The sequence below is a fragment of the Protobothrops mucrosquamatus genome, unplaced genomic scaffold (assembly GCF_001527695.2).
Source record: "Protobothrops mucrosquamatus isolate PMUCROS unplaced genomic scaffold, P.Mucros_1.0 scaffold2955, whole genome shotgun sequence".
NCBI classification, from domain to species: domain Eukaryota; kingdom Metazoa; phylum Chordata; class Lepidosauria; order Squamata; family Viperidae; genus Protobothrops; species Protobothrops mucrosquamatus.
The window spans coordinates 20169-32780 of record NW_015388978.1 but is presented as its reverse complement, the minus strand read 5'-3'; the positions used below and the strand labels follow the sequence as shown (position 1 = coordinate 32780).

General features: G+C 44.7%; 1 protein-coding gene across 1 annotated transcript in view; it reads right to left on the bottom strand.

Moving 5' to 3' along the window:
- Positions 1-6482: 6482 nt before the first annotated feature.
- LOC107296736 (H-2 class I histocompatibility antigen, Q9 alpha chain-like) overlaps positions 6483-12612 on the bottom strand; it is a 15244-nt gene continuing 9114 nt past the window's right edge. The window contains exons 5-9 of the mRNA XM_015826090.1: positions 10725-10811; positions 10177-10209; positions 9061-9093; positions 7549-7582; positions 6483-7289 (exon numbers count right to left, since the gene is read on the bottom strand). Coding sequence (XP_015681576.1) covers positions 7563-7582; positions 9061-9093; positions 10177-10209; positions 10725-10811 — 173 coding nt within the window. The 3' untranslated portion in view covers positions 6483-7289; positions 7549-7562. The remainder of the gene's footprint in view (positions 7290-7548; positions 7583-9060; positions 9094-10176; positions 10210-10724; positions 10812-12612) is intronic.

Genomic DNA, 12612 nt, shown 5'->3' with positions numbered 1-12612 from the left:
ATTGTTATTGTTATTGTTATTGTTATCCCTCATCCTGGATCACCCCGATGCCTATGTTCAAAGAGTTAAAGAGATGATGCAGAGGGAAGGGAAAGCGCTGCCTCAGTCCAGGAGTCCAGGTCAGGCTTCAAATGGTTTCTTTATCTTTTAACCCTTCCTTGTCTGTTCTCCATGTCAGCAGAGTCCTGTTTCTCCAGCTCTGGTTTAAAATGTGCTTTTTCATCCAGGCAATATAGAAACTGCAAAGCACAAACTTTGCTTCATTGTGCTGTGTTGAGTTAAAAGAGGCGATGCAGAGGGAGGGATGCAGTCCAGGTCAGGTTTCAAACAGCCACTCTGTGTGACCCAGCAAGAATGGACTAGTACTTTCCTTCCCTTCCCCCATATCCTGATGTTGAAAGAAAAATCTTCATCAGGGTCCAGTCCAAGCTGGGAATAAACAAAATGGAGACTGCTTTAAAAAGAAGGTTGCAGCTTATTGAAGAGGAGAGCCAGACAGAAAGATGGCTCTGGGAAAACTGACCACATGGAATAGGGAGTGGTGGGTTTTTATACCTTCTTGAGCTTTTGTTTGGAGTTGTTCCTGTGGCACGAACTTTGACCTGAGTCTGAGTGTGCCTTTCTGGTATTCAGATGGTGGTGGGTTAATCCTATTATGTCCCAAAGGTCATATCCTGCTTCCCTGGGGCTGGGGCTGATGACTATGTCCTGTGTTAGATTTTTTTGGTGTGAGGGATTATTTATTCTAGAGATCTTTGTCTTTCTAATGGGGAAATATAATATTCTGCCTTTTAATAGTCCCCAAAACATTTCTTTCTCGGGGGGGGGATGACTTCCCACACTGAGTTCTGCAGATCTTCAGAAGGTAAGCAAGGGATTGGGAGGGGTGGAACGGGTGGGGGGGGCAAAGCAGTGCCTTTGGGGACCCGGAAGTGTAAGGATGTGGGGGGGGGAGATAGGTAAGCTCTGCAAACTTACGAATTCTACAGAAGCCACCAGATCATTAGTAAGTGTGAATGACCAGCTGGCTTCTGTAAAATTCGTAACTTTGAAACTGGGTCATACATAGCTTTTGGGAGGTCTGTCGTAATTTTGAACAGTTACTAAATGATCTGTTGTACCTCGAGGATTACCTGTAAAGCAGTACTAGAATGTCACATGATCTCGATTCTATCCCTCTATTAATGCAGCCTAGGATTGCACTGGCTTGGTGGCTGCTGCTCACGACTGGCTTATATTTAAGGGATTGTCCACTAGGACTCCAAGATCCCTCTCACAATTACTGCTATTGAGTCAGGTTTCACCTAATCTGAACCTGCACTTTTGTTTTTTCTTGCCTGTGTAAAACTTTACTTTGCTCTATATTGAATTTTATTTTTTTAGGTGGGGCCCAGTGTTCAAGTCTGTTGAGCTCCATCGGGATCTTGAGTGCATTGACTAGATTTTGGTGCACATTAAATTATCGAGTATCAATCGATAATTCATACTAAATATTGCTTTATTTGAACTCACATTAATTGCGACCTACCTGTGATGATTCCTCAGGGTAATGATTATACCATGTTAATTCTACAAAATTAAATTAAATGAAAAGATCACCTTTTGGGATCATTAACCACACTATTCCTCAGGAGAAAAATGACAGGAACAAATCTAATTAAGGACTATTTAGAAATGCATTGTCCATAATATAAGCATGAAGTTACTAATGAATGAAGCAAAAGCTACTTTAAAATATAAATCAGCTACAAAATACCTATTGAAGAAGGGGGCTTTGTTAAGAATTAGCCAGTGCAGCTATCCCTGCTAATTTCTTTCAAGTCAAAATAACATGACTTGCACATTTTCCTAAAAAATATTTGAAAAGATCAAAATAACACAAATAACAAGATTCTACAGAAAACCCAGAAATGAAATGGATTGGGACTAGCGGTGGGATTCAGCCGGTTCGCACCACTTCGGCAGAACCGGTAGCTAATTTTTTTCTTGCCCAGGCCCAGAACGGACTTCCGGAAGCGGCGTCCACGCAGAGAACCAGCTGTTCACATATTTGAATCCCACCACTGATTGGGACTGACACGGGCTACTCTTCAATACAACGCACAGTCAAAGATGTAAAAAGGCTGGTGGCAGATGCATCAAAGATTGTGAGATCTTCAGCAGTTTCAATTGAACGTCTTTTTATGGGGTGGCGATGGGGGCTCCATTTCCCTATCCAATGATTTGCCGCCTTAACGTTTGTCAACCTCCCTGCGTGGTAGACCCCTTTTCTATCAAACAGCAAGGCGAGGCAGGCCTCTAGAGCAGGGGTGTCAAACTGCCAGCCCACAGGCTGGATCCGTCATGCCAAAACCACACCTACTCCATTGCTGGCAATGGGGAAAAAGTCGCAACACGTCATGTGACGTTGTGAGTTTGACAGCTCTACTCTAGAGAGTCCTTTATTGCTCTCAAGAAATGTTCCAACAAATGGCCCTTTGATGACTAGTAAGGCTCCACCCCCACGCTACCCTGAAGGCAGCCACCCACAGTCCCTCAAACAACGGCCCGCATATTACAAAGAAAAGTTTGCGGAGTAGGAGCACGCTCACAGGGCAAGGTCCAGGGTCCTAAGTCCAGTCCACCCAGTTAAGCACGCCCACAAGGCAAGGGCAAGACACAAAACGAAAGGCGGTCCTCAGGGCAAAGGCAAGAGACAAGGCAGAAGGCAGTTCTCCAGGCAGGTCACGAGTCAAAGTCGGAAGAGTGTAAGCCAAAGCAAACAATTGTTCCTGGCAAAGGCTAACTCCCCACCACTTCTTTTTAAGTCAATCCACTCCAGACGTTCCTTGTGAGGAGAGGTAGAGCGACCTTCTCTTGGGTAACCTTGCAGCCCTTCTCTGAGTTTGCCTAAGGTCCACTCTCCGTGCCCTTGGATCGAGCGGGGGAGGCATCTGTTCTTCATCAGAGGGGGATCTGCTGCCTATTGGCACGAGTGCCTGTCAGCAGCCGATCCTCCCGTGTCTGTGAAGGCAGGCAGCTCTTCATCCGGTCGACTACCTTCCTTCCTCAATGCCTGAGGGGCCTGGGACAGCATTGTCTTCAGCCCCTGGCCTCTCCAAACATGCCAAGGGAGATGTGCCATCCCTGTCGGATGGTCCCAGTTCCAATTCCTTCTCTTTCTCTGAATCGGACTCTGATGGGCCCATGACAGGCCATTAACTAAACAGTATATGGAATAACCATTCTTCATTATTGTGCCTCCTCAAAACACTAAATGTCTTCTTCTTCTTTATTTCAATAGCATCTTCTAAGGCAGGGGCCCCCAGTCTCTGGGCTGTGACCCAGTGCAGGGCTGCAGCCCATTTGGAACCGGGCTGTGGAAGTGATGGGTGAGTGAGCACACACACGTGTGTACAAAGCTGTATTTGTGAAAGTGGCCCCTGTGCGCGTGAAATCATCCTCTGCCCCACACATACCGCTGCCACCTCTGCTGATCTGGAAAAGTTGGAGACCTCTGTTCTAAGGGAACTGATAAAATGTACTGTGATCTTTCTAGGTCTAAATGATTAAATACGCTGATCTTTGTACGCCCTGAGTTTTTTTTTTGTTTGTTTGTTCTTGACCCCATGTCTTAAAGGAACTTATGCCATCTTGGTCATCCCTGGTATTTGGAATTTATCAAGACATCAAATCCTGGACATTTTGGTCATGGACATCGAGTGCAAGAATTATTACAAACCACTGAAAGGAGGTATAGGTGATCTCATTAAACAACCAAAATTGCAACAGGCAACTCGGTTATTAAACAAAAGCAGTCATTAAATGAAACCACAACTGTGGGACTTTTTTTTCCAGGAAAGGGGCAAAGAAGGCTTTCACCCAATTGATTTATTTTTTTTCCTTTAGTTTTTGGCTTATCATTTTCCAGTTCTTGAAGCGCAGTCCTTAAGGTTACCAAGGAAGGAGGTGACTAAGGCTCTACCATCCACCCACTCGGACATTATTTCTTCTGGAGTTAGAGTCAGGCTGAACCCCGCTGGCCTTTAGTAAATTCCTTGTTTTCTTTCAGACGTCCTTGAGATCGGGAGAGAGTTAAGCCCCAGAGTTTGTCTGTTCATCTCCCACTTTTATCATTTCCATAAAGAACTCAAGGTTGCGGACATACCTGATGCTCTTTCCTTGTCCTCCATTTTCCCCACAACAACCCTGTGGAGATAGGATGACTGGCCCCAAAATCCCACAGCGGATTCTTGTGCCTGAGTCAGGACTTGAACTGACTGCCTCCTGGTTTCTAGCCTGCTGCCTTAACCACTACAGGTCATCCTCGACTTACGACCAGAATTAAGCCCAACATTTCTGTTCTTGACTGAAACATTTGTTAAGTGAGTTTTGCCCCATTTTACGATTTTTCTTGCCACAGTTGTTAAGTGAATCGCTGAAATTGTTTGGTTAGTGACATGGTTGTTAAGTAAATCTGGCTTCTGCATTGACTTTGCTTGTCAAAAGACACAGAAGGTGATCACGTGACTCTAGGACACTGCAACCATCATAAATATGAACTAGTTGCTAAGCATCCAAATTTTGATCACATGACCGCAGGACTGCTGCAACGGTCACAAGTGTGGAAAATGGTCATAAATCACTTTTTTCAATCCTGTTGTAATTACGGTCACTAAATGAACTGTTGTAAGTCAAGGACTACCTGTAAGCTAAATTGAATGAATTTGTGGCTGATGGACCACATCCTTGGTGGACATTTTTCTTTTGTGCATTATATTTATTATCTTTTGTTCTTGTATTGATATTTTTATTGTGTTGGCTGACCAGAGCTGCTTAAGTCAGCTGGGTGGCCATATATTCTAATTAATAAATAAATTTCTAAAAGTTTTGAATCAGTAGAACAGACTGAAATATCTATTGAATTCTTGCAAAATGCTTTGATGTTTACTTTTTAAGCTTTCAAAGAGGGCTAGTCCAGAGGGAGGGGGATGACAGACCCCATCCTTTCTACTCCTCCTTGCCCAGAAAGCATCCACTATAACAGTGATGGCGAACCTTTTAGAGACAGAGTGCCCAAACTGCAACCCAAAACCCACTTATGCATCATCGGGTGCCGGGTGGGTGTGGCCCATCGGGTGGGCGTGGCTGCGGTGGTAACAGCAGACTGGGTGGGACTAAAAAGTTCAATCAATCAATCAATTCCAACTTTGCAAGATCTTCCCCCCCCCCCCCGAGAAGTTGAAATTGACTGATTGATTGAACCTTTTTTTTTTTTGCACACGGCAGCGGAGGCCTAAAGTGAAAAGGTTTTATAAAACCCAGCTGAAGGCCTAGGACTAGGGCGACGGCGTGCGTGCCCACAGAGAGGGCTCTGAGTGCCGCCTCTGGCACCCGTGCCATAGGTTCGCCACCACTGCACTATAATATGGGGGACCTCTTTTCCATCAGTCGAGGCTCTCCCCACTCTTGGGCCAGGCCATTTGTCCGAAATGGTATAGGACAGTGATGGCGAACCTTTTAGAGACCGAGTGCCCAAACTGCACCCCAAAACCCACTTATGCATCGTCGAGTGCCGGGTGGGTGTGGCCCATTGGCTGGGTGTGGCCCATTGGGTGGGCGTGGCTGCGGTGGTAACGGCAGACTGAGTGGTACTAAACAGTTCAATCAATCAATTTCAACTTTGCAAGATCTTTTTTTTCCCGCGAGGTTGAAATTTACTGATTGAAACTTTTTTTTTTTTTTTTTTGCACATGGCGGGCCTAGAGCGAAAAGATTTTATAAAACCCAGCTGAAGGCCTGGGACTGGGGTGACGGCGCGTGTGCCCACAGAGAGGCCTCTGAGTGCCGCCTCTGGCACCCGTGCCATAGGTTCGCCACCACTGGTATAGGATTACCTACCTGAGCAGGGGGCTGGACTAGATGACCTGCAAGGTCCCTTCCAACTTTTTTATTATTATTATTATTATTATTATTATTATTATTATTATTATTATTATTATTATTATTATTATTATTATTATTATTATTATTACTGTTGTTGTTATTATCCTACTGGGCCCCTGAAGAGCCCAGAGAGGACCTCTCAGAGGCAGGAGAAGCTGCCCTCCTGCAAGGGGACCAGGAGGGCTCTGGCCGGTCACTGAGCTCCTGTCTCCCAAAGGGCCCCTGGATGAGGCCCAGAGACCAGCCACTCGGCCCTCAGCCTGAGGCAAAGGTGGATCTGAAGGAAAAGCTGCCTCTGTTGCTGCCCCCACCAAGCCAAGACCAAGCGGCCATTTTGCGGAAGATCAGCTGGAGATGCTGGAGAAAGATCCGGACCCAGGAGCAAAATGGCTGCCTCCTCCCCAAGGAGCATACAGGAGTCCCCCCCCCAGTTCTTGCTCCTTCCAGATTTTGCCTTGGTTCCTCCCCTTCCTCCCACTCAAAACGAAATTGGTCTTTCTGAGCAAAATGAGAGTAAAATCCTATTTCCAATCTCTTCAAACAGGCAGCAACTCAGGTAAGAGGCAAAAAAACCCATTTATTTTCAGCAAACAACTTTGACAAACTTACAATCTAAGTGCAATTATTAAAGGAGCCAGCAGCCCGGCCGTGCAATGGATCTCATGCTCTGTTTTTCTAAAGCATGAAAATCCATAAATGGCAATCTATTAAAAAAAATCAGAGTCTTAATGTTTCACTTGTTATACTGATTATCTGTCAAACTTTGAATGATCAAATATATGCTCAATTAACTGTGCAATAATCAATTAAAAAGGATTTTAGTGACAAACATCTCAGAATGCACGCTTCTTCTTTTAGTAATAGTTTCCTCGAAGATAACATTTAAACTTATAAAACTAACACAAGGAAAAAAAGAAAAAGAAACACCTACCTTTATCCCCAACTATAATAAAATTAACAACTTATACATCTCTCTTAAAGTAAAACCAAAAAACTCTTCATCCTCTCCCTCACCCCATTCCCTATAAACCCATCTCTAACACATCATCTTTAACCTCTAATCTCTATTCACTTAAGATTAACCAGCAAAAGCCCATTGAGGATATTATGCAACCTACCTATTATAAACTATTATCTACGAAACCCAATTTGAAATCTTTCGATACCACAATTAGTAACACATAATCTATTCTTTTCTCCTGTGATCCTCAATCATAATTAAAAAAGGTTACTGATTCTATGATAAAAGCAATGATGAAAGACCCCAAATATATCCTGGGCCCAACATGCTGGAAGGGCCTAATTCAGAAGAAGATTGATTTTCAATTCTTTCCTCCCTCCTTAGGCTGGGAGTGACCATCGTGCTGCAAAGAGGATGGAAAAAGCATCCAAGGGTTAGTTATATCCAGACAGTCAGAGCCTGAGAGATGCCAGAGGATAAGAGTTGGGGGGCAGGTAGATCCCTCCCCAGAGCCCCAATGCCTCTCCCCCAAATTCCTTCCCTTGCAGTGTTTGAATTGAATATAAGAGGGAAGATGGTTTTCCCAAAATATCTTCCTTGGACCTCAAAGCCCTCACCTCCCTCCCTCTCCCCCCAATTCAGCCTCCATGGGGGCCACTCACCTGCCAGGGGGCTGCTAAGCAGTTTGGGTTTTCCCTGCATTGGAGAGAAAGACACAGAGTGAGTTTCTGCCTTGTCTGGATCCTCTGAGGAGGACAATAGAGAGAGAAGCGGGAAGTCGGAGACGTCGAAGTGCTTTGAGAGTCTCCTCTGGTCCGAAAAATAAGTAAATAATAATTTGAAGATACAGTGGGTAGAGAGAGGTTCCACTGAGATCCGTTAAATGCCATTTTAAGTTATTTTACGGTGTATCTTGTAAATTTTGTTATTTAACTTACTGGTCTAAGGGGGTGGTCTATACTTTGCCATTGCTCTGAGAAGAAGATCATATCTGGTGTGTGACCGTTGTCCTGAGTCAGGCCCAAGATGGACCTAAGATCAGGCAATCCATCATATCTGTCTGTCTGTCTGTCTATCATCTATTTATCTATCAAATATTAAACTTCTATGCCACCATCTTGTCAAGGTGACTCTAGACAGCTTACAATAAAACTCAATAAAAAGCTATGTAGAATATTTAAAACAATAAAAACCAGATCCCCCCCACCAGATCACATTGCCATTGCTCGGACAAGAAGATCATATCCGGTGTGTGACCGCTTTCCTGAGCCAGGCCCAGGACGGTCTGGGAGAGGCCCATGGCAGCCGTGAACTCCTGGGCCCCTTCTGAGGCCAAACCAAGGGAGGGCAGATTGAAGTCTTCCAGGACCAGAAGCCTGGGGAACTCTCTGCCAACACTAAGATGGCCCCCAGCGGCTGAGGGAGAGGGGGTGAGGGTGCCCACGTAGCAGGGAGGTACAGCAGGTACAGCAGCCACAAGCCCAACTGATCCCGTGAGCCCAGATTCAGAAACAGGGAGTCACAACCAGAAACGTGGGGTTCAAGGCCCCTGAGGGCCCAGAGGGATTCTCAGAGGACCACTGCCCCCCCACCTGCCCTGCCCTGGGGTCTCGGTTGGGGCCAAAGCCTAAACCCTAATCTCTGAGAGGGGAAACCCACCCCACTTCCAGAATCAGCCAGGTCTCAGGTATGCCAGCAGAAGAGTCTCTAACCACTGGGGATCACGGTATCACAAGTGATTCCCCTATTTCCCACCAAGGAATTGAGGGCTCTCTCTCCTCCAAAGGGGGCCAGGCTCCACCAGGCAGACTCTGGGCTGCCTCCCCTGCCTGAATCCAACAGGGAGAGTTTCCCTTCTCCTCTGCAGAACAAATCAGGGCAAGGAAAGTGGATTTTGTGACACCCAGCTGGCTTTCATGCCTAAGGTGGGACTAGAACTCACCGTCTCCCAGTAAGTCTCACTTGGTGCCCTCACCACTAAACCAAACTGACTCTATTTTAATTATTTCAGCAGAACCAGACCCAGAGGGAACACAGGGAGGATGAATTAATGGGGGGAGGAGGGGGGCTTTTAAAAACTGGGGGGCTTTCTCTCTTTCACTCTCCCCACCCGCCCAAAGTCTGGCAAAGGGACAGAATGGCTGAAGCAGCAGCAGCAGCTCCCTCAGACTCACCCTGGCTGGAACTGTTGGATCCTTCCTCACTTGCTGGAAAAGAAAGAAAGAAAAAGAGAGTGAGGAAGTCACTCTGTTGGCTGATAGATGGAGAAACTCAGCTCTTTCTGACTCCAGCTCCCTCCCTCCCTCCCTCTCTGTCGCACACACACAATCAAAGACACACAAATACATGGTGAGAGTTTGAACCAGACTGCTTGGGCTAAAAGGCACAGGAAAGAATTCCTAAAAATTATTTGTATATCAACACAGAGCGATAGTTTAGCAATTCTTAAGCCCGAGGGCAGAGCTGACCTAAAAAGATACACATGGCTCCAAAGTCTCTTTTTATAATTACTTCATACATAGAGAGCCTTGTGATGGGAGACCAAGAGGAGATCCAGCTTTGGTATCCCCCAAAGCTCCTTTTCCTGAAGGCAGGAAAGAAGCAACGGGTGGAAACTAAGCAAGGAGAGAAGCAATCTAGAACTAAGGAGAAACTTCCTGACAGTTAGAACAATTAACCAGTGGAACAACCTGCCTCCAGAAGTGGTGAATGCTCCAACACTGGAAGTTTTTAAGAAGAGACTGGACAACCATTTGTCTGAAATGGTATAGGGTTTCCTGCCTGAGCAGGGGGTTGGACTAGATGACCTCCAAGGTCCCAACTTTATTATTATTATTATTATTATTATTATTATTATTATTATTATTATTATTATTATTATTATTATTATTATTATTATTATTATTATTATTATTATTATTATTATTATTTTATGGAGCTTCTGATTCTCGTTTCACCAAACCTTTCCTTTCCGCCCACTTGGGAAACAGAGCAGCTTCTCAGCCAGAGGGACCTTCCACCAGCTGGGTCTTCTCACCTTCTGGAAGGTTCCTTATCCCAAAGGTTTCTCTTTGAGGAACCCCCTTCCAAGAACAGCTTGGCTGGGATGAAAAGGGGGCCCATCTTCCCCAGATTGGTTCTTAGGAGGAAGAGAGCATGCACGTGTGCACACATACACACACACACACACACACACACACACACACACACACAAACACACACACAACTGATCATGCCTCTGGTCTCTGTTCTAAGTTGGAGGTTATATGTAAAGAAGACAAGTCACTCACTTGCTGCTTTTTTGTAGTCATCTTGACGTCTCTCTGCAAAAACAAAAATCAGTGAAAGCTCAAAAGAATCCACCAGAGATCATCCAATCTCTCCCTCTTGGGAGGAATACCTTCAGCAGACATTTCACAGTCACTTTGTCTCATTAATAAAGACAGAAAGATCTTCAGAATACAAAAGTATCTCCTGATTTGCCCCAAGGGAGACCTGCTGCCTCCGAGAGGGACGGAGGGAAAGGGGGGAAGCAGCAGCAGCAGCTGGGAGGGGAGGAATATTTTCATGGAAATCCTTCTCTGCTGCTCTTTGACCAAAGACTTTGAAAGGGACGGAACTGGGATGCCTCTTCCCAACTCAGAGGAAGGCAGGATTGTCCCAACCTCAGACTCAGCCAAGTCAAGACTGGAGTCCCAGCAAGAGGCTGAGATCTCAGAGGCTCCCCAAGAGGGCTGGGAAAACAGGACAGGAGGAAGCCCTGAAGAAGCTCCCCAAAGAGAGAGACTTGGGAGGAACCTCCCCATCTTCCTTCCATCACACAGAAAAAGATACTTACTGAAAAACCAGATCCCAACAGCAATCACGCCCAGCAGGACAAGACCAGCCACAACGCCGATGATGATCCCCACGTTGGATTTTGGTTCTGAATTGGGAGAAAAAGCAGATAATTGAAGGAGATCCCCAATCATCCCAATTGGGGAAGAGACCTAAAATAGCGAAAGCTGGAAATTCCCCAAATTAAAACCTTCTATGGGTTCCTCTTCATGTCCCTCTAAGGGTAGCATGAAGGCTCCTTGCTAACCACCGTTAGAGGACGTGTCCTCCTGATGCTGCCTCCTTCTCTCCCCAGCCCAGCATGAAGGCAGCTGAATTCATCTTTTAGCTTTTCCACTCCAAAGCAGCCCTTTGCCATCTTGCGACTCTCAGCAGCTTACAAAACAAAAACTTCACCAACACAATATTGGTGAACAATACAATAACATTTGTTAAACAACGGTTTTTGTTGTTTAGAGGCTGCCCCAGTTTGTCATAATTTAGGCGGCTCTGTACGTTACGTTTTTTCTTCAGTTTGAGTGTTTGCATTTTATTATTTAAAGTAAAAGAGTTCATATCACCCAGCCTTTTTTAAAATATACACTTTCATTTCCTTGGCCAGTCCAGAAATAGCAAAAAATTATATTTTGTGCTTCTAGAACTTCAGCATAAAAAATGGAATAGGGAGACATCCGACTTCTGGACGGTCCCACTAATGGCAGAAACAGAAGAACAGATTTTGAAGGGACCTTGGAGGTCTTCTAGCACAACCCCCTACTCAAGCATTCCAGACAAGTGGCTGTCCAGTCTCTTCTTAGATGCCTCCAGTGATGGAGCACCCACAACTTCTGAAGGCAAATTGTTCCGCTGGTTAATTGTTCTCAATGTTAGGAATTTTCTCCTTAATTTCAGATTGCTTCTCTCATTGATTAGTTTGCATCCATCATTTCTTGTCCTGCCATCTGGTGCTTTGGAAATTAAGTTGACCCCCCTACTCTTTGTGGTAGCCTCCCAAATACTGGAATACTGCTATTATGTCTCCCCCCCACTCCTAGTCCTTCTTTTCTCTAGACTGGCCAAACCCAAAACCTGCAACTGTTCTTCATATGTTTTACTCTCCAGGCCTTTAACCATCTTAGTTGCTCTTCTTTGCACTTTTCCCCAAAGTCTCAACTTCTTTTTTGTAATGTGGTGACCAAAACTGCCTCCAGGTTGCACTTTGTTATGAGTACTCCAGTGGTTTATTGTTCTCACTGTCAGGAAATTTCTCCTTAGTTCCAGTTTGCTTCTCTCCTTGTTTAGTTTCCATCCATTGCTTCTTGTCCTGCCCTCAGGTGCACCCCTAGTCCTTCTTTTCATTAGACTAGATATACCCAGTTTCTGCAATTGTTCTTCATATGTTTTAGCCTCCAGTCTCCTGATCATCTTTGTTGCTTTTCTCTGCACTCTTTCTAGAGTCTCAACATCTTTTTTATATCGTGGCGACCAAAACTGGATGCAATATTCAAAGTAAGGTCTTACCAAAGCATTATAAAGTGGTATTGCTTTGGGAGTCAGTTCTGAGGAGGAAAACTTTAAATTTAAATTTCTCTTGCACAAAACTCAGGACTCCTACTGAATAGCGATCATGCCATTTGTGAATTGATGCTTGCTAAAAACAACAAACACAAATATTTTATTTTGCTTGGGATATCAGCATAAAAATTAAATGTGAACGTTTTTTTTTCTATTGTGATGACAATCATTAATAAAAGATTTAAACTTGAATTCTGCAATTTTGGAAATCCAGTGTAAAAAATGTTAGGGGCAGTTATGAGCATATGCAGAGTTCTTAGAGGGCTTTTTTTCTTAGGTTTTATGCTGAGCCTCAGGAATTCCCATATCGTATCATAAAATAATGTGCAATTTCT